Source organism: Choloepus didactylus, chromosome 23 (genome assembly GCF_015220235.1).
Source record: "Choloepus didactylus isolate mChoDid1 chromosome 23, mChoDid1.pri, whole genome shotgun sequence".
NCBI lineage: Eukaryota > Metazoa > Chordata > Mammalia > Pilosa > Megalonychidae > Choloepus > Choloepus didactylus.
The window spans coordinates 7,725,756-7,752,181 of NC_051329.1; the positions used below are offsets into that span (position 1 = coordinate 7,725,756).

The window sequence follows — 26,426 nt, forward strand, 5'->3', positions numbered from 1 at the left end:
AATGAATCAAGTAGCCTTAACCTTTAAAAAGCTGAGATTTCTTCTGTCCTCATATTCACCTGACAGATAATGTTCTTCAGCAAGCTAAGCACATTTGCATTTATAATCCCATACTCCATGGTTTCCGGCATTATTTCCATAGCTTCCTTCATGTCAGTAGCTTCAGTGACAGCCTCTAAACAGAAACAAATTCAGAGGATAAGATCACAGGGGAGGAATGGCAAACGGTCAACATTTGCAAGCAGACAGGAGTCTTTCCTTTCTTCCTAAGTGGCCACAAAGGGATGTGCAAGTCACGGGCTTGGAATACTTGCTACTTTCTATTCCAATGGATCCCTTGGCCTTTGAGAAACTGAAATAACTGCCAACCTGCTTGGTTCATGAGTTAGCACGAGCAGCCCACGAGCGCTGCACATAGCAGGTAATCTGGTTGTGGTACCTAGAGCTGGAGACCCCTCGGACCAGTGCCGTGTGAATGCACAGTGGGAACAGCATTCCCAGAGTCACCCTAGAGAATGAACTCGACTTCCTCTGAGTGGCACCTGCATTTTAAAGAGCACAGCCACACACAGAAAGCTCACCAAAGCTCACCTTAATCAGGGTCCCGTCATTTTGAATCTTCCTCTAATGGTTATATATAGAATTAAGAATATATTTATTTTAATATTAAGTGACATTTTCAAGAAAATATAAAGAGAGAGAAAAGAATCATACACACACACACACACACACACACACACACAGGCACAACAGAAATCTACCTTTTGTGTTTCTGAGAAAAAACACCACATTCTGGCCCAGAAACTCCTCTGGAACAGGAGTACATGTCACATGGAGATAAACGTTTTCTATGATGTGTTTAACAATTTTCTGAAACACAGGGAGCAAAAAACATCACACCGAGACACATCCATTCACCCAGAGAACCCAATATTCAAGTACACCTGAGCTTCCCCTTCAATGCAATCCTCATTGAGCACAACCAGATGACACAAAGGAGGGAACCGCACGCAGACTCTGGACACAAAACCTGACTCTTCTACTAACTGGCACTCTTGAATAATCTGACCCGGGGAAAAGCCCAGCTAGAGCTTTGCTAGGCTATTAATTGCAGCAAACCAATTAGGTAACTGGAGCAATTAAGTGTAATTTCATTAAGCACAGGCTGAACACTTACATCAGAGCTTTAAGCTACATCCTTGGATGTGTGCAGTGAAGGTTTAACTCAGCAGGCCTGGGCTGTTGAAACCTGGGACATTTCCAAGTTCCTCAGGAAGGGCCCTTGACCAGCTCCTGGGAGGTAACCTCTTATCCTGATAAAGGTGTCTTTGTACACCTGGGGCCCTGGGCCACGCCAGGTAGTCTATACTCCCAGTGTGGTTTATGGCAGGGGCCCTGAGCCTTGCTCTTATCAGTCTGATCTCCGGGAAGGTGGGGGGGGGGGGGCTCTGAGTCCTGCAGGCATTCCAGGCCTGCAAGATTGCTCCCCAGTAAAATCCCTGGACCCCAAGCTCAGGTGAGCACCCCCAGTTGGCAACACCTCGTGTGTACGGTCACACATTGCCTGGAGAACTGAGTGCTGTCCCTGTGACCCCAGTGGTCTCTCCTGGACTTCACCCCATGCACCTTTTTCCTTTGCGGATTCTAATTTGTATCCTTTCACTGTCATAAACCATGACCGTGAGCACAGCAGCTGTTCTGGGTCCTGTGTGTCCTTCTAGCAATTCATCAGCCTGAGGATGGTCTTAGGGACCCCCAACATGGGACCCCATGCTCACCATTCCAATAAAAAATGCTCTTTGAATGAACCATGCTGGCTCCCCTGACGCCTCCAAGAGCTCTGAATTCCCATGACGCCCCCAAAGAGGAGAAGGAGTCAGGCGTACCTTAGCAGACAGCGTGTCTGAAATCTCCTGGGTCATGTCTTCCCCGTCCATGCTGACTGAAGGTTTACCCATGGAATCACTTCTTGGCCACACATTCTTAGCTGCAAATCATTCCACAGTTTAAATGAAATAATCGGAAAATTCGACTTCCTACCATCAAGACCAGATCTGTATTCTGTACAACACTATATTTCATGTGATAGGCACATGATCAAAAAACTGGACTGACACTTTTTACAAAGAGATCCTATGTAGCCTTGACTTAAATAGTAATTGAGGATAACTGTATTGCATTTTTGACAGGTCCACAATCAGAAATTTAACATGTGTGACCAATGTGTGACTCCCCTGAGATTTTTACTTAAAAGGGTGTTTTCATTATGACGAGAATTGCAGCTAACATGTTAGCATTTACTCTTTTTCCACCAGGAAACTTGAAACTCGCAGGGAAGTAAGAGAAATGTAGTCTAAATAAAATGTCTCTTGAGTCCTCTATTAGCAATGAAGACTCGGAAACCCCTGGACACCCAGTCACAGCATGTGGAATTTCTGACAAGTCTAGTGATTACAAAGAAGGAAAAGCTTTCCCTGGGCAGTTCAGCTTTTTCTTAGAAAGGCAGTGTGGAAAGGCAGTGTGGCTTTGGAATCAAATCAACTTAGGATCTGAATCCTCTCCACTCTCTATAAAGTGGGGGGCGATAACATACCGGTCGAGTTTTGGTGAGGATTAGATGTGGGGTAAGTTAAACACCTGGCTTATTGGCTGGCACAAGGAAAAAATCTATAAACAGTAATACCAACACTAGCACAGCACCAGTAATATCTTACAGTCTAAAATACACTGAAATATTGACTTGGAGTTTAAGATAATTTCCTTCATCAGACTGGCCCTCCTTGTCCTTCCAATCTAAGCAGCCTCCCCCCACCCAAGTCCTTCTTATTCACGGATTTACTGGTGACTAAAGCCATGTGCAGTAGAGTGTGTCTCTGCCCCTAAAACAGTCTCAATAACCCCTGTCTGCCTCAGCTAAACCAACTTAGGCCGTATTACAAATGGATGTCCTTTATTTCTAAATTCCCCAAGCTCCTCCCCCAGCTTTACTACTAAGGGGATTATATTTGGTTTAAAAATAAATTCTTCTGACAAAAAATAAAGATGACTAAGAGATGCCATACATCACCAAAATCCTGTTTCTCCTGATCATTACAGGATGAATGGGGTTTTGGGCTCTGCCGGTGAGGTGGAGGATCGAGAGCTGGGTTTCTCAGACTCGGCACTAGCGATATTTAGGGTTGGATCATTCTTTATTGAGCTGGGGGGGTGGGGATGGGAGATGTCTTTCCTATACCTTGTAGGAACATTTATCAGCATCCGTGGCCTCCAGCACTGCCCACTCCCCTCAACTGTAACAAACAAAAATGTCTCCAGACATTGCCAAATGTCCCCTTTTTGCGGGGAGGGCACTGAGGACCACTGCTCTGGAGAACAGGGTCAGAGCATTTAGCTAAAGCCACGTGACCACTGGAAGAGAGATCACTCAAGGCCTGCAAAGGACCTCCACTGTCCCGGTGCATCCTTAAGTATTTACAGCATTTCAGCTAAATATCAGTAAAGTCTGAGACTTAAAAAGTATTATGCCAAAGGAAATGAAGTACTGATCCAATGCTACAATGCAGATGAATCTCCAAAGCATGATGCTAAATCAAAGAAGCCAGACACAAAAGGCCACCTACTGTATGATTCCATTTATACGAAATGTCCAGAATAGAGAAGTACTTAGGACGCAGAGTGGCAGCTGCCAGGGGCTGGGGGAAGGGGCATTGGGGAGAAACTGCTTAATAAGTATGGGGTTTCACTAGGAAGTATGGGAATGTTTTGGAACTAGGTAGAGGTGGTACTCGCACAACATCGTGGCTGTACTAAATGCCACTGAATGTGGTTCGTTTTTGTTGTTGTTTTATTTTGGTTCATTTTTAAATGGTTAATTTTGGGTTACGTGAATTCCACCTCAATAAAGTGTATCTTTCATTATTGTGCCTCCGATATTCTCTAAAAGAAATGGCACCTGTGGGTGGAATGGAAAGCCTTGTCTACAAAATACAGTATATATCAGTTGTTCTTCATTCAGCTGAGATACTGTCTATACGAGAATGGGTGTTTTTACCTTATGTACCTTTTAACAACCCAGCATGTCCCCCTCTCTACTTGAAACCAAGTCTTAGCCTTCTGAAGGTAAAAGTAGAAAATGATTCTAGTCTAGGCAGGTGGGCACCTGCTTCTGGGGAAGGCTCCCTCCATTCTGTTCAGCCCAGGCTCCCAGGCGCCCCTCCCAGTGCCACACCTGGGGCTTTATCCACCGACTCTCTCTTTGGAGATTCAGCCTCTTCTTCCTCCTCTTCCTCTTCAGATGGGGCAGGTAACTCGTCATCTTTATAGTCACAGAAAAGGAAAGAAAATAGAAACTGCACTTGCTTCATTGCATGAGATGTCTGCTCTTAGTTTCCCCACAGGAGGGTTTGGACTTTGGAATATTATAGGTACTGGAGATAGTTTTGGGTGAAAGCAAGGGAGGCTTATGCAAATTCCGCCCAGAGAAGACAGGCACCAGAAAGGTCACTTCGTTAAGACCAGCCCAGAGGAAATACAAATGATCCACAAGCACAAAGATGCTCGACTTCCCCATTAATTATCCAGATGGAAATCAAAATAACAAAATGCATTCATGTTTCATCTACTGGATTGGCAAAAACTACAAAGATTGATGAGAGTCAGCATTGGCAAGGATGTGGGGAAACAGGCCTCCTCCGCCGTGGCTGGGTGTCTGCTGACACAGGCTTTCTGCAGAGCAGCTACGCAGAGCCACATCTTAAATGCACACACCCACCCCCCAGCAATGCCACTTTTATAAAACTACCCTACAGAAAAACAAAAAGTGTGCAAAGATCAATGTACACTGTCACTGTGTTTGTAGAATGAAATACTGTGAAAAGCTAAATGTCCATTAATTAGGGAAAGGGTAAATAAAATACAGTATACATATGACAGTTAAAATCCAAAAATGTATGTGAATTTATAGATACAGACATGAAAAAATCTCTGACCTATGTTGGGGGTGGGGGGGAGCAGAAGAGACAAGTCACAAAATAATATTTTTAGAATGATCTTATTTATGATTTAGGAATTCTCTGTGTGCATATATGTTATCATTATCTATATAAATATCATTATACAGAGAAAGGCATATATGAATGGATGGATGGATAGATAGACGGATGACAGGTGGCTAGAGAGAAAGATACATAGATAGATGATGCATACATAGATATATGGGAAAAGATCTGGCAGGATACACACCAAAATAACAATAATGGTTACATATAGTAATGGGAGAGTAGGACTAGGGTTTAGGAATGATGAAGGGTTGCTTTTTTGCTTTTACTTTATATAATACTATGTTATATGAATTTGTAAAAGGATATGTATTCCAGTAATGTGCAATCCAAAAAATTTAGGCAAGTTTTTAAGTGATATGTACAGTATTGATACATTTTGTTATTTCTAGAAACAATACGTGTACCTATTAGAATAGAGCATCTTGGGCTGCCGCTGCTGGTGTAGACGCTACTCGTTCCTCACCACCACTCTCACCGGAATCTATTTGTCTTCATACTCAAGATTGTTTTGCTAGGATCAGAGAGAAGTCTGGACCAGAGGAGGAGGAAAGGTAGAGAGAAAAGAGAGCTGAAGGGCCTTGGGCTTGCCCCAGTCCTCCAGAATGGGTCCGATTGGTCTGTCCAAGAGCATCTTCGTGGGCCCACAGCCTCATCAGCGGAGGGCGGGTGACAGAGTCACAGAGGTGGGGAGGAGAACGGGAGGGACAGGCAGGTCGCAGCTGCCAGGGGGTTTATGAGCATCCTCTGGAGGGACTAAGGATGAATCAGGAGGACCCTGTGATCTGAGACAGAAATCTACTTCCACATAGGTCAGGGGATCCCAGCCAGGAGACTCTGGGGTTAAACACGTGTTAGCACACACAGAGCAGAGATCAGCCACCCAGCTACCCAGAAGGCTGCGTCACTTCCCTAGATGATAAAGATACAGAGAAAGAGACAGAGATAGACGTTTAAGTGTGCAAAAGCAGGGTTACTGAAATTGTGATAGATGTTAAATATTCAAGCCTGTTGGTATATTTGTATCCATAATTTCTCTTGGTGATAATGAAAGAGTCTAAATTTGAGGTCCTGTTACAATGTAAAGCTCCAGTCTGGAGAAAAAAATAAAGGCTGAAAGTTTAGATCTAAGATGTTATTGTGGTCATCTCTCTGGGTTATTGTTGTTTTTGTGGTTTCACATTTTCCTATGTTGAATACATGGATTATTTTTGTGCAAACAAATAATATATATTAAAAATAAATAAATGTGTCTAATACCTTTAAAAAAAGAAAAAAATAAGTCTGCCTGGCACAGCCACGGCCCACAAGAGGCCCTCTCTGTAGGGGACACGGAAGCCCTCCCAGGACTACTGTCTAGCACAGGAGCCTGACACTGATCTGGGTGGACTGGGCCATCCGCTGCCCAGTTCATGGCACTAGGAGACAGCTCCTGTGTGTTCTCTGCTCCTCCACAGCCATGCACCTGCCCCGGGGTCCCCTGGACTACTCCATGCTGCCCTCCTCATCTAGCCCATCTCTGTGGCCTGGGCCTACCCAGGGCTGGGCTGGACGCGCCATTTGACTGGGGCTCCACCTCCACAGGGGGTTCTGGGGAGCCAGCCACTGTCATTTTTTGGTGTTTAAAGTGCTAACATGTTCAATGCAAACATTTAAAATCTACTGTCACTTTTTTATAAACCTTGTTTGGGTATATCTTTATTTTTTAGCAAAATAGGAAAGACTGCTTTGCTCCACCTCTGTGAGACCCTGCACCTCCGGGTTCACACGTCTACTGCATGTTGTCATTGGGTAAGGACCCCTGTTCTCTTGAATCCCTACTGCCTGTGTTAACCTCTCTGAGCCACAGTTTGCTCATCTGTAAAATGCGGATAACAATACACCTCCCTCACAGGATTCATGAGTTGAAATAAGCACTTGGAACAGCACCTGGTACAGAGTTAGTGCTAAGTAAGGGTTTGCTGCGATTATTGATTCAAGGTTCGACGTGTCAAATGGACCAGGAGGGCAGCGGACGGCCCAGTTCACCCAGAGCCTAGGACAGCGTCTGCATGGGGTGGTCGACAATAAATGTTTGTGGGCTGTACCTGAGGCCGAGACCCGGGGGTGGGCGGGCTCTGCGGCCCCTCACATCCGGGGGGGACAGGCAGGAGGCAGCCGCAGGGCGGGAGTCGAAGGCGCGCGGCGGAGGGGCCAACGGGTGGGCGCTTTCCTTCGGGGGGTTTCCAGGGGCGCCAGCCGCCCGGGGCCGCTCACCTAGCTCCACCTCCTCCGGCACCACCGTGCGGTAGAAGAAGAGCGTCAGGGCGCCCTCCTCGTCGCTCGTCTGGTTGAGGAAGTGGAGGATGACGTCCTCGGCCTCGCCGTCGTCGCGGTTCAGCAGATCCTCGAAGAGGTGGGGGTCGGTGATGCCGAAGGCCGTGTACACGCGGTCGCGCATCCACAGCACCCGCAGGTCGTCCATGGCGCCGCGCAGGGGCCGGCCGGGGCTGGGCGGAAGCAGCCGAGCGCAGGGCCGGCGTCCCCGACAACGGCGCCCCTAGCAACGGGCGTCCCGGCAACAGCCGCCTCCCGCGCGTGGGCCGCAGAGTCCCGCGCGCGGCCCGCACCCGGCGCCCGCGTTCGCAGGAGCACGAACCAGGACTCCCGCCGGATGCGCCGCGGCCCTGGGGAGGGTGAGCAGGGCTTCCTCCCGCGAAGCGGGCCCAGCCTCCCTGCTCCGAGAAGCCACCAGAGCTGGGCGGCCGCGCGCTCCCGTCATCTGGGGACAAAGTCGAGTGCGGCCGGGGGCCGACCGGGCGCCTGGGTTACCGAGCGCCACGACCTTCCGTCAGCGCTTCGCGGGCGCCGCGCGGCTTGGTTCTCCCAGCCCCATCTGTGACGACCCCGTCAGCGAGCATCAGGCCCACGAGGCGGCGGAGCCAAGGCTGAGCAGGGTCACACGGTAGCGGACGAGGCGGCGGCAGCACCGGGGTCTCCGCCCTCGGCCGCTAGGAATGAAGCGGCGTCCGTCTGAAGGGCAAATACACTGCGAATAGAGTCGCAGGTCGGGCCAAGTTCCTGTGGGATCAGGGAAGGAGAAGCCCAATCTCAGGGGCTTTCTAACCAAGCCGGGTCGTAAGAAAGCAAAACACGTTTTAAAAATATATAGATTTATTTCTCTTTAGTAAAAGAAAGTTCCATACTGAGAGGAAGACACAAATTTGTCCTTTCATGCACTCGTAAAGCCAAAGATTAACTTGTCCACTCTCATCCCCTCCCTGCTACTGGAGCCCAAGGATTACTAAACTGGGCCTTTGGACAACTGTTTTCATGCTGGATTTTCCCATCAAGGATCAAGTGGAATGTTCTACTTCTTAAAATTCTAAACCAAAGTTCAGCATCAATGGAATGACTGTAGGAAAACTCTATTATTCCCAACTGCCTTATATCTTAATAGCCTTGGGGGAAAGATACCATATGGCATGCAAACAAACGTGCCTTTAAACATTTTTTAATAGAGAAATTTATTGTTTTTAACAACAGACTGCAGAACAGTTGTAGAAATTACCGTTTGGTTTTCCAAAATGAATCAGGCCTTAAAATGCCTGAATATTTAAAATGTAAATATCGTATTTACCTATGCTATAGGTACTCTGTGCCTTCAACTTCTACAAATTGAAAATGAGACCAAAGTATTGTCATATAATATCCATACCAGAAATGAGGACAGAGCAGCATTCAGTGAAAGCTGTATCTTCTCAAAGTCCTGTCAACAATGGAGAGTCCACAAAGTTTACCGTGATTCCTATCAGAACACCCTTGGTCATGGGGCCACTTTTTAATTCTCCATCCTTGCAGATGAAAATCAAATTTTATTTTATGGAAGAAATCCTTTGGGTTTTTATTTTAGATCTCCATTAACACATGGCAGTAAACATCTGAATGAAAATGAAAAATGTGGCCATCATGACATTTATCTTTAGGAAAATAAACAGATATTTAGCATCATCCAGATAACTGACCATTTTCCCCCGGGATATTTGCTATCAAGGAAACAAAGCATGTCTTAGAATTGTATACATAATAGTTCTACCAAATAGCTTAAAAACAAAAACAAAACAGAGCAACCCCTCCATGAGTAATATGACACTGAAACCAACACTTTATAAAGAAATAAAAATTACCCCTGATGCCTAAAAGACACTATCAAACTATATTTCCAGAGAGTTCTCTCATAGAAGTTAGGATTATTAATTCAGTTTATATAATTACATTCTATATAACTATTACATGGTGGTTTTGCTTGAAAAGTGACTTGTCATTCTCTGTTCTATACCCCACCGAGATGTTAATTAGAATTAAAAGATGGCCCTGGTGACAATTACTAGTAGGGAAGGCAATAAAGAATTCCACCCAATACTGTGTGCCCTTTGTTTCCTAATCAGTTAATATGCCCTGTAGTCTTGGGTTTCCAAAGGATGAATTCGTGACCATCGTTATTACAATAGATCTTTGGAGTAAAGCAATGAAAATGACAACTTTTAGGGGATATCGGTTACAGCTTGAAATGCGAGTTTGAAGGCTGGACAGCATTATTTGGATTTGGTATTCACCCAACAGAGTGTTCAACATTATATACCTTTCTGGGGAAACTTAACTTTGATGGTAGAATCATTTTCAAGAGTTTCAGCAGCATCATTTTGTTTGATATTTAAATATGAGGGACAAAAAGCAGTAACTCTAAAGTGGCTTTATGGAACATACCATTAAGCAGCAAAAAAGAATCTTTCCTGTAACAAAAAGTTTAATTTCAGAGTCACAGCTATGACATGTGATGTTCAGTTCATGCCTCTCAGCAAACAAGCTTTGGAATTACCTGCAAAGACATTCATTCAATGCTACCATTATTTGGACTTGTAATGAAAGCCTTGAACTCTAACAACAAACAGGGTGAAGGAGTGTGGTGACAATGGGCCTTTTAAAGTTAAGAACTGTATGGGTGCTTCTCAAAATTTTTAAAAAGTGAACATACTTTAGATTTTGTTATGAAAATAATTATCTACAAAATAGAATATGAAAAAGGAACATAATTTCCAAGTATACAGAGTAGATCAATAGGACTCAAATGCATTCAAAACCAACTGTCAAATAAATAGATTAATATAAGCTGATGATTGTAGATTAGTGACAATAAGAATTTTCAATTGGTCTAAATCGTGTTTGAAAGGTTAACTCTAAATACAATAATCAGACCTTTATTTAGCATTAGAAAGTAAAAACGATCATTATACTGTTCTCAGGGAAAGAAACAATCTCTTCATGGTAAAATATCTTAATTTATATTTTGTTATAAGAATACACAAAATTACTACTTTTTACCTTTCCTCACTCAATATAAACCCTTTTGGTTCAGTAACATCAGCCAAACCAGTCATTAAGTTCAATTCATATCCATAATGTATCTTCTACAGTCACACTGGGTTTTAAGGCTTGGTCTTACAGTTTATCTTTCAAAACAGATAATTATCAGAATTGGTTTAAGTAAAGGTAAGAGTCTTTAAAATATATATATACAAGTGGCATAACCATTTCTTACATGTTATTTTATCCCATTTTCCCAATTATTAAAACAGACAAAATTGTAGAAACAATCGTCTATTTGTAATTCTAGATAGCATATGATAAAAAATGTTTGCATATTTTTAATCAAGCAGAATAAATGTGAATCTTTTGATTTTCCATCATTAAATTTTAAAAAAAAATTTTAAAAAAATTTAAAAAAAAAAACTTCTGCTGTTGGAAAATATTATCTGACAACTTTAGTGACAGAATAACTTTTTTTTTTAATAAGGTGAAAAGGAATTCAAGTATTTTAAGACCAATTTCAATTAGCCATTCAAAATTGGCTCCTCTCCCCCAATTCTAAATTTTTAAAAATAACTTTAACGTAACATTTGGCATTAACTGATATTTGCTCATCAAAAAACAACCAAAATAAATTTATATTTCTGAACTTGGTAGACTTTACAAAATATTTAACATATGAGGAAGAGGTATATATTACAGAATTATTTGGCTATATTATAAGGCAATCAATGAAGAGGGAAATTTTCCTATCATAAGTTTGATATAAGTGAAATTCTGTAACATGATAATTCTCCATAAATCTGAAAGCTTGTTGGTTTCAGCAAGACAATCATGCCATGTCATTGTTATGAAACTTCGATGAAAGCAGATGAAATGAGAAAGGAACAAATTTGGTGCCTGCACCAATGTAGAATTTGTTCTGAAATTCTACCCTAAAAAAGAAAAAGTCCATGTGTTAATGGAAAGTTGGAAGATTGTGGAAACATTTTCCTACAGTTCTTAAAACAGTTATTTAAAAAAAAAAAAAAATACTTACACTGAAGCTGCTTCATTCCACATGTACTCCTGACATAAATAATTTTACTTAGATGAAATCCTACCCATTTTGGCTTTCCCAGTGTGTAAGAGAAACACGTTGGGAACACATCAGGCCACCTCACATGCTACCACATATCTCGGAGGAATATACACAAGTAATAAGAACCTCTCTCTCCACTTAGTAACTGGATATACAAACATGTAACTTGATACATACTATAAAACATAACAGAAGCATAAGAAATACTTTATAATAAGATAAAGAAATCTCTTTATCTTATTTTTATTTATTACCCAAACTAACAAAAAATATGAAACATATGTAATTATTCTGCAAGAATAAACTTGCTTTTATTTTCAGTGATAATCCCAAAGTTAGGAAGAGAAGAACTAGCCTAAATTTGGCATTAGTTTGGTGGGGATTATTATTTTTTAAAATATCAGTTCCAAAGCTAAATTTCGAACTCACCAATGGAGGCGAATGGCGTGAAGAAATGCAGAAAGTCCTTCCATGATCAAAAGGATGAAAATTGTTAAAACAACAAAAAGAGCAATGACAGGGAGCAGCAGCAGGACGCCGAACGTGGTGTCGACGCGAAGGCCCACACGCATCAGCATGGCCCAGAGGACGTCCGATAACTCTGAAAAGGAATTCATTTTGCAAAGTTAACTTTTATTTGCATCCAGTGAGTCACTTCACTGAGCTGGTGGGATGTGGTTTCCCTCTAAGCAGTCTGAATTCTTGTCCCATCAAATAACACACACATATATTATACATAATCTGCTTCTCATGTACAAGTTAACCAGGTCAGTGATCGTCTCTGAAACATTAAGGAAGACTTAGCACTACTGAAAAGCCAGAAGTCCACTCCCAAAGCAGTCCTGGATTAGGCGGTGGGGGGCCCAGCTTTGAGGCCTGGCCCTACTACCAAGAACTGACCCTCAATGGGCTTTGGTTTCCTCATATGTAAAAGGACGATGACAGACCACGTGATCCCTTCCAGCCATAAAACTCCAGACCTCCGCCTATGCTTATAAAAATATTATTTAAAAAAACGAACATCTCTATCTGTCATCTTCTGATTGTTCATAAATACAAGCAGTCCTTGCTTTGCACAGTAGCGCAAGATCGTAAAAGTGACTGTGCAAGTCAAAATCATGCAAAGCATCCTTAATGGATGGGAAAATTCATCATTGTTCCATGACCTTTAAAAATTTTTGTCAAAACATTAAAATCTCTCTTGCTCACATAGGAAAATGAAAAAACAGTAAATCTACTTTTAAAACTTAAAAAACACTGAGCATTGAAGTGTTTTATTCCTTTGTCAGAAAACTTATCAAGGGTAGTTTGAACAGGCTTTCCTTCTTCTCGTTGTGTAACTAAGGATACAGAGCAGGCATCCTAGCTCTGCCTTGGCAAACTATCATACTGTCTCCTAAGACTAGATCAGCTTCGCGGGGTCACAGCTACACTTTCATCTTTGTTGGCCAATTCCCTCTTCCGATAATCCATTTTTCAAAAAACGTCCCATGGGTTCATCACAGGAGACAAGGAGGCAACACAACAGCACACTTTGCTGTCAGCGCATGATCAATCACCACGACACTGAAAGAAGTGCCACTGGCCACTGCCACGACACGCACATGTTGCTCGGGTGGTGATCTGTGTGCTGGAGGCCTGGCAGCACAGCTGGTACCCGAGGTACCCACTCAAAGTTAATACACCATGGCAGCTGAAACGGAACCATGTTGTTGGGGGACTGGTGTTTGTAAAACTAAATCACAGTAATTGAACGTGCACATTTGGGGCCAGGCAAAGGGAAGGCTGCCCCTAATCAACACTGTTCCATCAGCATTGTTTCCAAACTTGCTTGACATAAGTGAATATTCATACTCGGTAAGGCACATGACTGAATAAATAGTAGTAAAAACAAAAATAATATTAGTAAGAGCAGAGAATTTTAAAGTGTCTACGCAAAGGCTCCAAAGCCTTCTCAGTTCTCGAAGTGCTTAGTGTCTCAGTAATTTTTTCACAGCACCCTTAAGCCAAAAGAAATACCCAAGAATTATGCTTATTAAGGAGTTAAAAGTACTAGTTCCCACGGTCCTAGAAAAATGGTGCTATGTTTTCCTTGAAATTTTTAAATATCCTGCAGTGTCCCCCGTGAGTTCACAGTAGTGGTGCGGGGTGCTGGAGCACACAGTTTGGAAACTCTGAGTATAAGCAAAAAACTTACGTGCATGAGCCAAACTGAGCGCCCAGAGCCTCAGGTATGAAGCAGTGTTGGAGATGCATCCAAGACAATATTCGATGGAATGTATTACTTGGGTCATTAATATTTCTCCAAAATTAAACTGAGAGAGATTATATAACACGTATTAGGTTCATTATATTACACACATACTTCTACAAGTTAAAGGTTTATTCCACTTTCGGGATTAAAATGAAAGAAATGGCTTCTGGATTATTGGTGAGAACACTCTAGAGTGTAAGGAACAGTGAATCACAAGATTTCAGTTCCTCAAATGGTTCTGCCCCTAACCAATGACCTACAGAGGGCCCCATCCCCACTCCCATCACCCACCTTTTACTGTGAGCCTCAGTTTCTTATGTGTAAACTGAGGGGCTGGACTAGAAGAAGTGAAGTATAATGCCCAAACTGCCATAAGCCTTAGACATGCCAATGAGGGTCCTGACCTAGTATCAGTAATCATGAAAAGTCTAATAAAATAGACACTTATTAACCATAAGATTAGAAAACTATTGATAAATGTGTGTTTAGTAGACAAGAGCATTTGAAACATGAGGTCTATAAGGGACAATTATAAAAGGGGTCCCCGATAGGAAAAAAGCTGCAAACACTGGACAAGATGACTCCAACATTCTTTTCAGCTCTGCTTTTATTTTGTTTTTCTATTATCCTATGAAATAATTAATTCTTCCAAATAAAAACACCAAATTACATAAAAATTTTAAAATGTAAGTTAAAAGAAGTTTGTATAGTCCTCGTTAAATAGCCAAATGCAGTTTCTAAGAAAATAAAACACACCACTGGTAGCATATTCTGATTTGTCTGCCCAGTACAGCACCTCCCTGCTTCGGGGGGAACTCTTTCCTCCCCACTCTAACCCTGTACCCCGAGCCACAGTTGCTGGCCCAGGGATGGCAAGTGACCCTAACCAGGCCAATCATGGAAGTTTGTTGGGATTTTTCCTACTGGCAATTAGCGGGTGACAATGCTTTCCTCTCTGATTGAAGAAAATAAGCCCAGGACTGGCTGTGGCCAAGGTTTCAACATCATGGGGCCAACTGGTTTAAGAATATAAAGCAAACTTCTAAAGAGAAGACCAAGCAAGGCCGTGTGGAGGTGGAGATGCAGGAGCCAGTCATCCTAAGACCAACTTTTGTCCTAACATGAGCTAGTAGATTTCCCTTTGAAGCCATGTGAAGTGAGTTTCTATTCCTTGCAACTATGAAAAAGTACTGACTGACAGAGGAATCTTTTGAAAGCAACGCTCATAGCACCTTAAATCACATAATATCATATAAATACCATTGTAAAAGTGAAACAATGAAATGCTGACCCAAAACTCATATTATGATGCCAATTTTATTACCAAAACAGCATTTGGAAAGCTTTGAGTAACAGTTTTCATATCTTAGATTGCAAATTGTTATCATTTTTATCATGATGATTATCACTATGAAAGCTCAGTTGGTGAATCTAATTTTATCAGTAGTAATTGAAAAGGTTACCTCCTCACTTGTCACTTCTCTACATCCGTCTTCCATTTGGTTATGTCCCCCTTCTATATCTTGGCTTCCCAGCAAAGAAACTTCTTCCTCGCTATCTTTCCTTACAAGTGTATAACCACTCTGCCAACAACCAAAAGAGGACAGAGTCAATGCCTTTAAAATTACACAGCTGTAGCAAAACCAAAGGCACAGCCCCTTTCTCATAACGATTCAGCTCTTTGGGAATAAAAAAGTTCTTTAAAAGAAAATAAGAACTAGACACAAGAGGGAATAGTCTAGAAGAAATTCAACAAAATGGTATCTGTAAATGTTCCTGGGTAGTGGGACTTAAGGATACTTTTTTCTATAGTCTCCACATTTTCTATAATTGAGTTACATTATTTAAATAAAAAAACACTTTAAAGAAAAAAATCAAGAGGCAAGAATAAGGAAAAAAAACCTTTTAGTTATGACAAGCTGTACTGAAGGGTTTAGTTAAAACTCCCAGCAGGGTTGCTGTGCACTACAGCGGGACCTGTTTCTACAGGCTCAGAATACGGCAGGCCCTTCGCATTTAGCTTCTGAACAACAGGCAACATCAAAGGGCTACATAAAGGAAGTTCTGGCTTTTAAATCAAGAGACTAGGACCCGCTGAAAGGTGTTTTCTGTACCAATACTTTCATAACTAAACAGAGAATTGGCTCACAATTTACACAAATGCATCCAAACTAACACTTACTCTGCTCACTCCAAAGCAGCTCCGCCCATTGTGCAGCCATAACAAAAAGAGTGGTTTTCCCAGGAAGAGAACTGGAACAGACAATGCTGTGACAACTAACAACAGCCTCTGGACATGCTCCTGTTAGTGCAGAAGGGGAGAATCAGTTAATAATTCAAAGGAATGCTAACACGCTGTCATTAGTGCAGTTGAGTAAATCACTAAAAATAAAAATAAGACGTTCCTTATTAACAAGGAAGAGAAATAAATGCAAACCAAATTATATTTGTCAGTATTGCATGGTTCCACTTATATGAGGTATCTGGAATAGGCAAATTCATAAAGAGGATGGATAAGAGGTTACCAGGGACTAGGAAGGGAAAATGGGGAGTTACTGCTTAATGGGGACAGTTTCTGTTTGGGGTGGTGGAAAAGTTCTGGTACTGGTTGGTGGCAATGATAGCACAACGTCGTAAATGTAGTTAATGCCACTGAAGTATACACTTAAAAATGGTTAAAATGACAACTACCCAAATAAAATTTCTTAATTGTATTTTTCAACTGGTCTTTTTCTTTATTTTTCTAAACTAATAGCTGAGTTCTAGAATTAATGAATAATATTAATGATACGGTGGTGAAATTACATTTTGTTTAGACCAGTAAGAAATTTTTAGGAAAATTTAAATAGAATCAAATCTTCAACTAATAATTTTCTGAAAATATTGTAAATGGGAAAATACAAACTTTAAATTAAACAGAAACTTGTTTCTATTCTTGGTTTTAATTTTATTTTTTACAGTGAAGACTACTTGAGGAAGGTGAGCAGGAAGTAAGCAGATTTTACTTCTACACCTGAAAAATACTGAAATACCACACAGCAGAGCCAAAAGCCTTCTTTTTTTTAAGAAGGGAGACTTGTAGTTACTTAAAAACAAATTCAAGAGCTGAACACATCCATGCTGAAACAGCCACTGCAATGTATGGTTTTAAAGGACCTGGAAGTTGGATGTGGAAACAGGGGCCCAGTCTTGCACTCTCCATGCCGTCCTCATTTTAAAAATTGCCTGTCGCTGTCCCTATGTTAAAAACACGTTCCCAGAGAAACGTGTGCCACTTGGGTACCCGGAACAGGGAGTACTGTCCACATACATCTCATCATGCACATCACCACGATTCGCCCCTTGAAATCCTGAGAAGAGGGTGGGCCGCAGGCAGAGCTGGATCAGAGATCCTGGCTGTGGGGTCAGGGAGAGCGGGGCCAGAATCCAGCCCCACTGGCTGCACAGCGACCAGGCCTGCCCTGGCCACGGGTCACCACCATAAAGCAGGGAAGAAGCCCCTCCCCCATGGGGCCATTGTTGAGAATTTAAAGAATAATTCATGAAAGCACACTTCCAGGTTTTGAAGCAGGTGCTTTCCTAAGATAGTTCCCCTCCCTGCATTCTTCAGGCCATAGTACCTACGTCCCGTTGAACTACCCTACCTGCTTATCTATATCCTACATTCAAATAAAATGAGAAGAAAACAATATTTTAAAATCATGAACAGGAGAAACATAAATAAAAGTAGAAACTCAAAAAAGTTCAAAAAGAAGAACACAAATATGCAGCACATAAATGAAGTCTAGTTTATGTAAGTAGAGCTTCAAATCTGACTTAAAATTTTCTAGCAGTCAGTGGAATATGAGAAACAAAACCAAATGGTCCATTCTCAGGATCAAGATTTTAAAAAAAATAGGAAGAAAACATGGTTCAGGAGAAACACAGCTTCTGATACCAGCTGAGGAGAGGGTTTCTCCTTATGTCCTTGCAGACACTGCACAAAGCAATGCGCAATGTCACCACCATTGTCCTCCAGCCAGGACACACCTGCCGGGCACTTACACAGCGCATGACCTCTACCATAATTACAACAGAAGATAACGTTTACTGAGTATTTGGTATGTGCCAGGCACTCTTCCAACCACGGTGGACATATTAACTGAACACTGTGAAATAGGTCCTACTTTTAATCCTGTTTTACAGAGGAAGAAACTGAGGCACAGTTAAGTAATTTGTTCAAAGTTCCATCTAGAGGCAGTGGCAGTGGTGGGATTCCGAGCAGGGCAGGCAGCCCTCAGGGCCCACCCTCTCAGCCACCGTGCTGCACTGCGGATGCAGGTGGCACCCCATAAACAGACAATCATAGGAAAGCCGTTCTTGAGAGGCCAGCATATTGGGGTCCACATGCCAGTTCTGATGACATAGCTGAGTCAGAGATCAACTGTGAAGTAAATGGAAAACCAGGGGGCTGGGCAGCCTTTGGGAGCCCCCGTGGTTCTCCTTTACTTCCCACCAGGTTTGACAGCTGCAGAGTGGCAGTGAGCCTCCATGAGCACTGAGCTCAGAGCAGGACCGGCCACCCCTTCTGTAACACACACAGAGAAAGAGCCTCCCACACTCCAGGAGGTCTGGGAAAGCTCCTCTCCTCGTCCACTGACCAAAACAAAAAGGACTTCTTTTACGTTCACAAACATAGAAAAGAGGAGTACTCACCTGCCCTGGATAAAGACCACTTGTTTCACTAGCTGGGAATAAAAACATGTTAATAAATTCAATCAGAATGCTAGGAGCAACTCTGGAGGTTTCTGCTGAATACACCAGCCACTTATAGACAATCATAAATATAAGGTATCCAAAGATGCAGAGCATGAAGAGAAGTTCTGGGATAGAAACCAAATAAATATTGAACTTCTTCCTGAAATGCCTAGAAGAAAAAAAGGGACCAATCAACCCACAAATAAGATTGGACTAAGACAAAAAATAAGGACTAATCTTAAATTCCTTGTGACTGAAAAAAAGACTCTATTTCAGCATATCATTGGTCCCGTGATGACTCACACTAGTTTTCAGATATACCCATGAAAAGAGCAGATGCAGGACAGCAAAAATGATTTACTGTCTCAGGTTAGAGAAAAATGATAAACTCTCTTACTCTTAAGGTAAGTTCTAACAGACAGGCAAACAAAAGATTTTCCAATTTCTAAAAAAAAAAGAACTATGACAAAAGTCACTTCTGGAAGTAAACATGAAGTTACAAGTTACATGTCTCCCCTATATGAATGTTAAGTTACATGAAGGCATAAGATTTTTTCTGTCTTCCTCACTACTGAATCCCTAGTGCCCAGAACAGTGCCTGGCACATACTATATGTTCAATAAATATTTGCTGAATGAATGAATCACTGAAATGACCAAAAAACTACATAATGCAAACAGATCACAAAATACAAGGTACCATCATATTAGCTGCCTTGTATCCACACAGTCTACTATCAAGAAGCAAAATTTAAGAAATACCAAACCTTTGGTTTATGAATATTGCTTAAAAAAATCTGTACTTACATATGGTTAAATATTCCCAGAATGACTCCAAAAGTCATGTGAATAATTCCTAAAATCACAGACATTTTCATTTTGAAAGAGTTTAGAAAAGTGAGGCGATTTGTGGCCAAGTTCCAAATCTAAAAACAAAACAGAAAATGAAACCTTTACCTTTCTTAAACTGCCTTAGGATAAACAGGTAAACACTCAATAAAGTATCTGTCTTAAATCAAAAGGCGTTCTAGATTTAAAATGAAAACAATATTCAGACTGTTTTCTTGATGCCGTCAGTCTAGGAAACATTTATGTTCTCAAACCAAGGCCACAGACTGTTAAAAAAACAATTCTATCCATATAAAGTCCAGAACTTGGTGAAATGAAACAACATAGGGATGCACAAACAGAAGCAAGGCAAAGAGTAACGGGGAGTTTGGAAGCCTGGCTTTCTCTCTGGGGAGAGAAGGAGGGGACTTAAAGCTACAACAATAAATTACACAGATTACGTTTATAGGTGACAACAAACAGAACAACTAAGAGCAACTATGTACTTGGAGAGCTCAGATAAACGAATGCTAGGGGTTTTCTCGTTCAGTGCTTTGTCTTTTCATGATCACTACACAATTACTTCCACATCCTTCCTAACCAATTTTTAGATGGCTTCTAAACTCATCTTTGAAGAATGAGAATCCCTCAGAAGGTTCCTGACCAGCTGCGGAACGCTGGGCTATGAGTCCTGGGGTCAGATGTCCACCTAACAGGACCCAGTCTGCAAGGCTTCCCAATGTGTGCCAGGGAGAGGGCAGGAGTCCAGGCATCCTGGAGCTGCTTCTTCATTCCCCTTCTCCAAACACTCTCCCCATTTCAAACCACTGCCTCAGCAAGCATGATAGCATGAAGCTCCCTCTTAGCTCTAAACTTCTGTCCTATGTCTTTCTAGATCAAAGGGAGAAAATAATTCACATGTTCTTTACAAATAAAACATTTTAAAGACAGCATACATTTAAAGGCTCCTGAAGCGTCATCTTCACTAGAGTAAAGCAGGTCAGAAGACAAGGCAGGACGCAGCCCCACATGGCTGTGGCTGGATACTGGGGCCTCGTGGGCACCAACCTCCCTTTCGCCCATCATCATCTAGAAACCCACATCCGGGAGTGGCCACCCGCATTCCTTCCCCCAGGATGACCACGGGAACAGAGCTCATCGTCCGAGAAACTGTGCACAGGCAGCAACTCGGCAGTGCCGCAGGAAACAGTGGCAGTAACTGTGGGAAAAGGAGCACTCACGGGATCGATGCCAAAGGGGTAAGGGCCTTGGAACACACCAGGAACGCCCGGGTCCAGCTGCAGAGCCTTGCTGTGCCTCACCACGCTGTCACTGTGATGAGAAGCAGAGTGAGAGCTCGCTGCACAGAGGAGGAAAGCAGCTATCCCGAAGGCTTCAAGAACAAACACTTACTTCCAAAGAAACAGTTTCTTAGACTTCTCCGGAGCGTGACTCAAGCTGTACATGGCGGACACATTCCACCCAGAGCCAAACAGGTTGACTGACTTCGAGAAACAGTCGTTGTAGATGAGGCCGGTGTACACTGAGAACAAGCCCATCAGCAAGAGGATGTAGCGACCGTTAAAAAACATTCTCATAATCTGTGAAAAACAGAGTGTGATAATCAAAATGTGATGACTGGACAAATGTACTAATGGATAAAAATTCATTTTGGCACCTTCTAAGTCGCTTCTCTCGGAGCTTCCCACAAAACAAGCCACCAAGACAGAAGTCTGCCACCCAGAGATGACACCCCACACAGCTCAACATCCCCACCAGGCCAATTCTGGTTATCACCAAAAACATCATGTAAGAAATATCTCTTTTCTGGTCAAACAGAAGATAATCACAACCAATGCTCCCCAACCAGATATAAGGAGTATTTATGTTTTTACCTCTTGAGACTGATTTAGTCTGGGATGATTTTCATTTAACACCAACAAGAGGGCAAATAAGAACATCACAAAGCCATGTCCAAAGTCTCCAAACATCACAGCAAATAAAAAGGGGAAGGTGATGATCGTGAAGAGAGCTACAGGAAAAACAAGGGGTAAGAGATTTCTGTTTTACAGCAAATGCAGAAAATTTTAGTTAATTACAACCCAATAGTATATAGTGATCTTAACTGTCTTCAGAATTCTCTAGCTAGAATTAGAAGGTTACATTTAGAAGTTTAAACTAAGATGACTAAACAGTAATAATGACAGTATTTTTTCAAACATCTATTATATTATCATGTGGAGAAAAAGCAGCAAAGAAATATAAAACATAAAGATTAAAAAATTCGGCCTATAAACCTGGATTCACTTCTCTGTAGCTCCCCACTCCGTAGGCATCCACAATGTTCTGGAACCCCTCGGTGAACTTGTTGGTGCGGATTAGGGTTGGGGGTATCTCTTTCGTTGGGATTGTGTTCATAAATGAGGGGATTGTAGCACCACTTTCTCTCTTTACATAAAAAGAAAAGAAAAGAAAAGAAGTTACTTCCTACCCAAGGATTCTTGCAACAGATATTGGGCCACCTGCTGTGAGCAAGGCTGTGTATGTGGCTGCCTAGTGAAGTTTTAATCACCAGTGGGGAGGTTCGAGCACCACAGGAGTGCGGGAGGAAAAGCTCCTCTGCAAGGGTCAAGGAACTGGGGACTGTAGACAAAGCTGAATGGCTGGGAAAGGGAATGGAGAAGCTGAAGAAGGACACATTTTTATTTTATGATATATAGTTCTGTGTATGTTTATATACTTGTGTTTACATTCTGGAGATATACCCAGAATCACTAACATGAAATGAAATTTAGTACTTTATTTGTTAAAAACGTTCATGAAAGAGAAATTCAGAGAACTACAAAACTGCCTAATAAAAAAGACAAACAAAAAAAGGTAAGAATAAATCAGAAGCCAACATTAATTTTACCAGTATGGCAAAATTATAGTTTTTCCTTCAGCATTTCTAAAACTTGTAATAAGCATCTATCAATTTATAATGCGAAAAAAAAAGTCCTTAAATAAATAAAGCAAAACCAGAAAAGTAGGTTTTCCAGTCCAATCATACATTTCCTAAAACATGCACATGAAAGGGGATCCTGGGAAAATCCCAGCAGTGGCAGAATTTTGAAACTGAGTCCTCTCAAAAAGCAGAGCAACTAGACAGCGAAACCAAAAATGCATGGACAACATTTAAAACAAAACTATGTCCCCATAAATCCCCAAGCCCACTGGGGACAAACCACTGAGAGGTACAAGGACTGCGTGGGATCAGCATCAGGACCAGGAAGCAGAGGACGCGAAGGAAGCAGTGGGGCAGCTGACAAAGCTGAGGAAAAAACACTCCAAAAAAGCCAAAAAGCGATCCCTGGAAAGAATGGCAGACAACCCAAGAAAAGCACTGAAACCAGAAGGGTGTTGCCCGATGCAAGAGTAGGAAAGGGACGAGGGGAGTGTACGGCAAGGGGACACAGTGAAATGAGCAGCAGAGAGGGCAGTATCTTTAATGATGGAAATCAATACAGCCAGAAATTAAGGCTGCAACAAAAAAGAGCCACGCAGCAGGAGTGGTCACCGAGGCCCGAACAAGACGACCCCGAGGGCACGTGCCTGCAGGGGATGGCAGACGCAGCAGCTGGACCACATCTGAACTGAACACAGGGAGCTTAAAGTTTACAAAAGTGAAACGCACACACACACAGACAGAACAGGAGTATCAGCCATGCCCCTCAAAACTGATGGCATCTTGATACGGAAGAATGTTTAAAATAAATGTTTCTCCAAAATAGCCTTTATTTATGTATTTCTTTTTTTCTCAGTACTGAGTATTTTGTTTGTGTCATCACAGAATTATGTAATACAACAAAGTTTTTAATAAAAAAACATCACATGAAAATTTGTTTCCTTAATTGTGATTTGAAATACCTATACCCATTATTTCTATGGTCAAGAATTGAGTTTCAATGTAGGAAAGAAACTCACAGGAACATGGGAGAATTACTTCATAGCTTTCGAGTGTGAAAAGCCTATGATTCAAAACCCAGAAGCCATAAAGATTGCTACATTCAACTACACTTAACAAAAAACTTCTGTATGACCCCAAAGTAAACAAACAGAGACGCGTTAAGTAAAGTCAAAAGACAAATGACAAACTGGGAAAAATATTTTTACTCATATCACAGAGTTGACAGAAATTAATAAGAAAAAGACAAACCACCCATAGAAAATGGTCAAATGATACAAACAAAAGGCAATTAAACCTGCAAAGAGGCACTCAACTGCACTATAATAAAAGAAACACAATGGCTGGCAATATGTATCAAAATTGATGCAGCAATTCCATTTCTGGGAAATAATCACACAGATATATTTGCACAAGTACAAAATGTCCCAAATTTAGTGTCAGTCATTTTATGGTATATAAAAAACTGGAAACCACCTAAATGACTAGGAAACTAGTTAAATAAACAATGGTACATCCTTACAGTGGAATATTAAACTGCTTTTAAAAAGAATAGGGAAATTGTATTAAGTGAAAAGAAGAAGGGGCAGAATTTTATGACCAGCATGCAACCTTTCATTAAGAAAAGAGAAGAAAAAGAAGAATATATAACTGTTGTGCTTAAGAAACTCAAAGATCTAAGATAACTCACAACAGTGGCTACCTTCAGTGGGGGGCTGGACAAATGACGTACAAGAATAGGAGGAAGTCACTTCACCGACTCTTTTCACATGTTTTGTATTTTTTGAAACATGTGAATATATTACTTACTCAAAAAAGTAAATTAAAAATGCACATTTGCATATACCTCATCGAATGACTGGCTCCCTGAAATTTCAGTTCAAAAGAAGAGTCAACACAGTATTTGCTATGAAATTCTCATTTTCTTTATTTCTCTGAGCTTATCGCTTTCTCACTTCCCGAGGGAAGTCACGCAGCCTCTGTTTCCACACTGGCGGTGGAGCGCCAGCCCACTCACCGAGCCGTCCTCGAGCGCCAGGCGCAGCTGGTGCAGTTCTGCCTCAGGACACCAGACCTCGGCGATGAGGCACTTGTTAGTCACGTCAAAGCTGCACATGTTCAGCATGTGGTAAATGGCTTTCATCTTCTTCACCTGGATAACACGGCTGTAGACAGACTCTGCCGCTTTACACAGAACTTGCCTTAAATAATCCTCGGTTTTGTGAAGCACCTTGGTAAGAACAAACAGTGGCCTTCAGAGCAGTGGGCATTTTTCTTTTTTTGCCCATCCCACACCCTGACTTCCCATAGGGGAATCCCCGTCCCCCCCATCCATTGATGGTAGGGTCATCCAGGCACCTGCCTCCCAGGGCAGCAGTCCAGGGAGCCAATCCTTTCCCTCCCTGCCCCCAGGGCTAACTAACAGAAGGAAGCCAGAGAAGCTCAGCTCAGCCAATCAGATGCTCCCTCTTGGGAGGCTGACTCAGGAGCCAGACCGCAAGGGCACAGGAAACGGTCGGTCGTCATCATGGTGGCAACGTGATGGCCTGGCTGCCTCAGTCAGGGGATGGTGGCTGTGCTTCCTGGCTCCAGAGAGCTCCCTGGTTCCCACTCCAGGCTTGGCCCCAGCCCCAGGCAGCCCTGTGAGCCACCAGCTCCCATCCCATCACATTCTTCCAGTAAATTCCTTTTTGCTTCAATGAGTCAGAGCCTGTTTCTGTCACTTACCACCAAGAATCCTAACTACTATAAGTGGAAACATAAATTAAAATAGTGTGTGTAAAACAACACCCATCATTTTAAATGGGGCTTGCTTATCTTTTGTGATTAGGAATAGCAATCCCACGTAGCAATCCCACAGAGAATCATTTTTCAAAGTTCCCTCATTACTACCTGGGTTTCTGATGGACTGCTAAAATAAAACTATCATGAAGAGGAGGGAGGTAAGTGACACTCAATCTCACTAAAACATATTCCTTTGTCTACCATCTTCACGTTAAAAAAGAATTAAAATAATTCTTCAGTGTTTTCAGCCCTCAGGTGAGGAGGTTTTTCCCCATTGACTCACAGTATAAAGATCTTGGATGCGGGTATTGAGCCCCTCCTGAATCTCTCTTCGCTCCTCAGCACTGTTTGGATAGGGGTAAACGTGGCAGTGGTAACTGCAAGACAGAATTAAACAGCCTCACAGCAGTCATGACTAGAAAAAGCTTTATCTAAACCAGAGTCATATTCAGTTCATCACCTAGGCATATCTCCTGCAAAATGGAATAAAAGCTGCCATTTGGGAGAGGGGAGTGGATACCGGCCCCTACCCTTGGTCAGGCCTTGCATACTCAACATCTATCGATGGAATTAAACGAATTTAGCAAACTCTCTCTTGGATCCAAATTTCACTCCAAATTCCACTCAATGACTCCTAGAAGCTCACTGCCAGTTCCAACTTCATAAAATTCACCAACATCCATGGATTGAGAGTCATTTAACAGGTTTAGAACACAAAGCCAAATCCAAAAGTCACAAGCATAATTACCTGTAAATTTAAAAAGAGAATAAAGGGAGAAAAAAACTCTGGTTTCCCAGCAATTGCTTAGATCCTTTTCTATAAGCCTCTCCCTTCTGACCTTCTCTAACTTCACAGGGCCAACACCTTCTCAAGGGGCAGCACGACACCCAGAATATGCTGGGGAATGTAGAGCTGTGTCTCCCAAACTGCAGTGATTCCCATACCACCTTAATATTTTAATTCCATACTTAACATTTTTCCGTAAGTTCTAACTTTTGAATGTTAATCGCCTACCCAAGGCTTATCCTAAACAATATCTATGGAATCATGGGTTTGCTGTGCCAGTTATGGTTTTTTCTTGTCTATACTGAAATAAATTTATATATTAAAATCACAAGAGGTTCATCCATGTAACCCCTAAAATTACTTTCCATACCACCAGTGATTGGGTACCAAGCTTTGGTAATCACTGATCCAAAAATACCTGAGCCTCACCCCACACCACAAGAAACAAGGCAATCTTTAATTTTCATGAGTGTAAGAAAACCCAGGGGGGTTCTTTTGATTCTGTCCCAGACAGACTCTTTGGGCAGCACTACTCAGCATTTACTGAAGGTCTCCTCTATGCCCAGGCCCTCTACCTACATTGTCTCATTTTATCTTAATACCCCTGTG

The 26,426-nt window shown here is 42.0% G+C and overlaps 2 protein-coding genes across 8 annotated transcripts in view; both read right to left on the reverse strand.

Annotated features, from left to right (window-relative positions):
* DNAH10 (dynein axonemal heavy chain 10) overlaps positions 1–8,107 on the reverse strand; it is a 183,860-nt gene extending 175,753 nt beyond the window's left edge. For 3 of the 7 annotated variants that reach the window (XM_037816529.1, XM_037816528.1, XM_037816527.1), the window contains exons 1-5: positions 7,314–8,098; positions 4,229–4,315; positions 1,887–1,987; positions 762–870; positions 60–175 (exon numbers count right to left, since the gene is read on the reverse strand). In XM_037816529.1, coding sequence (XP_037672457.1) covers positions 60–175; positions 762–870; positions 1,887–1,987; positions 4,229–4,315; positions 7,314–7,521 — 621 coding nt within the window. In that variant the 5' untranslated portion in view covers positions 7,522–8,098. Of the gene's footprint in view, positions 1–59; positions 176–761; positions 871–1,886; positions 1,988–4,228; positions 4,316–7,313 lie in introns of all 7 variants that reach the window. The other 4 variants (XR_005213945.1, XM_037816530.1, XM_037816526.1 and 1 more) reach the window with 3 other exon arrangements.
* Positions 8,108–8,192: 85 nt separating this feature from the next.
* ATP6V0A2 (ATPase H+ transporting V0 subunit a2) overlaps positions 8,193–26,426 on the reverse strand; it is a 36,146-nt gene continuing 17,912 nt past the window's right edge. Inside the window, exons 8-20 of the mRNA XM_037816533.1 lie at positions 25,314–25,407; positions 24,264–24,476; positions 21,600–21,750; positions 21,198–21,334; positions 20,716–20,903; positions 20,544–20,634; positions 19,282–19,400; positions 18,434–18,644; positions 15,921–16,040; positions 15,202–15,321; positions 13,682–13,799; positions 11,914–12,085; positions 8,193–11,338 (exon numbers count right to left, since the gene is read on the reverse strand). Coding sequence (XP_037672461.1) covers positions 11,236–11,338; positions 11,914–12,085; positions 13,682–13,799; positions 15,202–15,321; positions 15,921–16,040; positions 18,434–18,644; positions 19,282–19,400; positions 20,544–20,634; positions 20,716–20,903; positions 21,198–21,334; positions 21,600–21,750; positions 24,264–24,476; positions 25,314–25,407 — 1,837 coding nt within the window. The 3' untranslated portion in view covers positions 8,193–11,235. The remainder of the gene's footprint in view (positions 11,339–11,913; positions 12,086–13,681; positions 13,800–15,201; positions 15,322–15,920; positions 16,041–18,433; positions 18,645–19,281; positions 19,401–20,543; positions 20,635–20,715; positions 20,904–21,197; positions 21,335–21,599; positions 21,751–24,263; positions 24,477–25,313; positions 25,408–26,426) is intronic.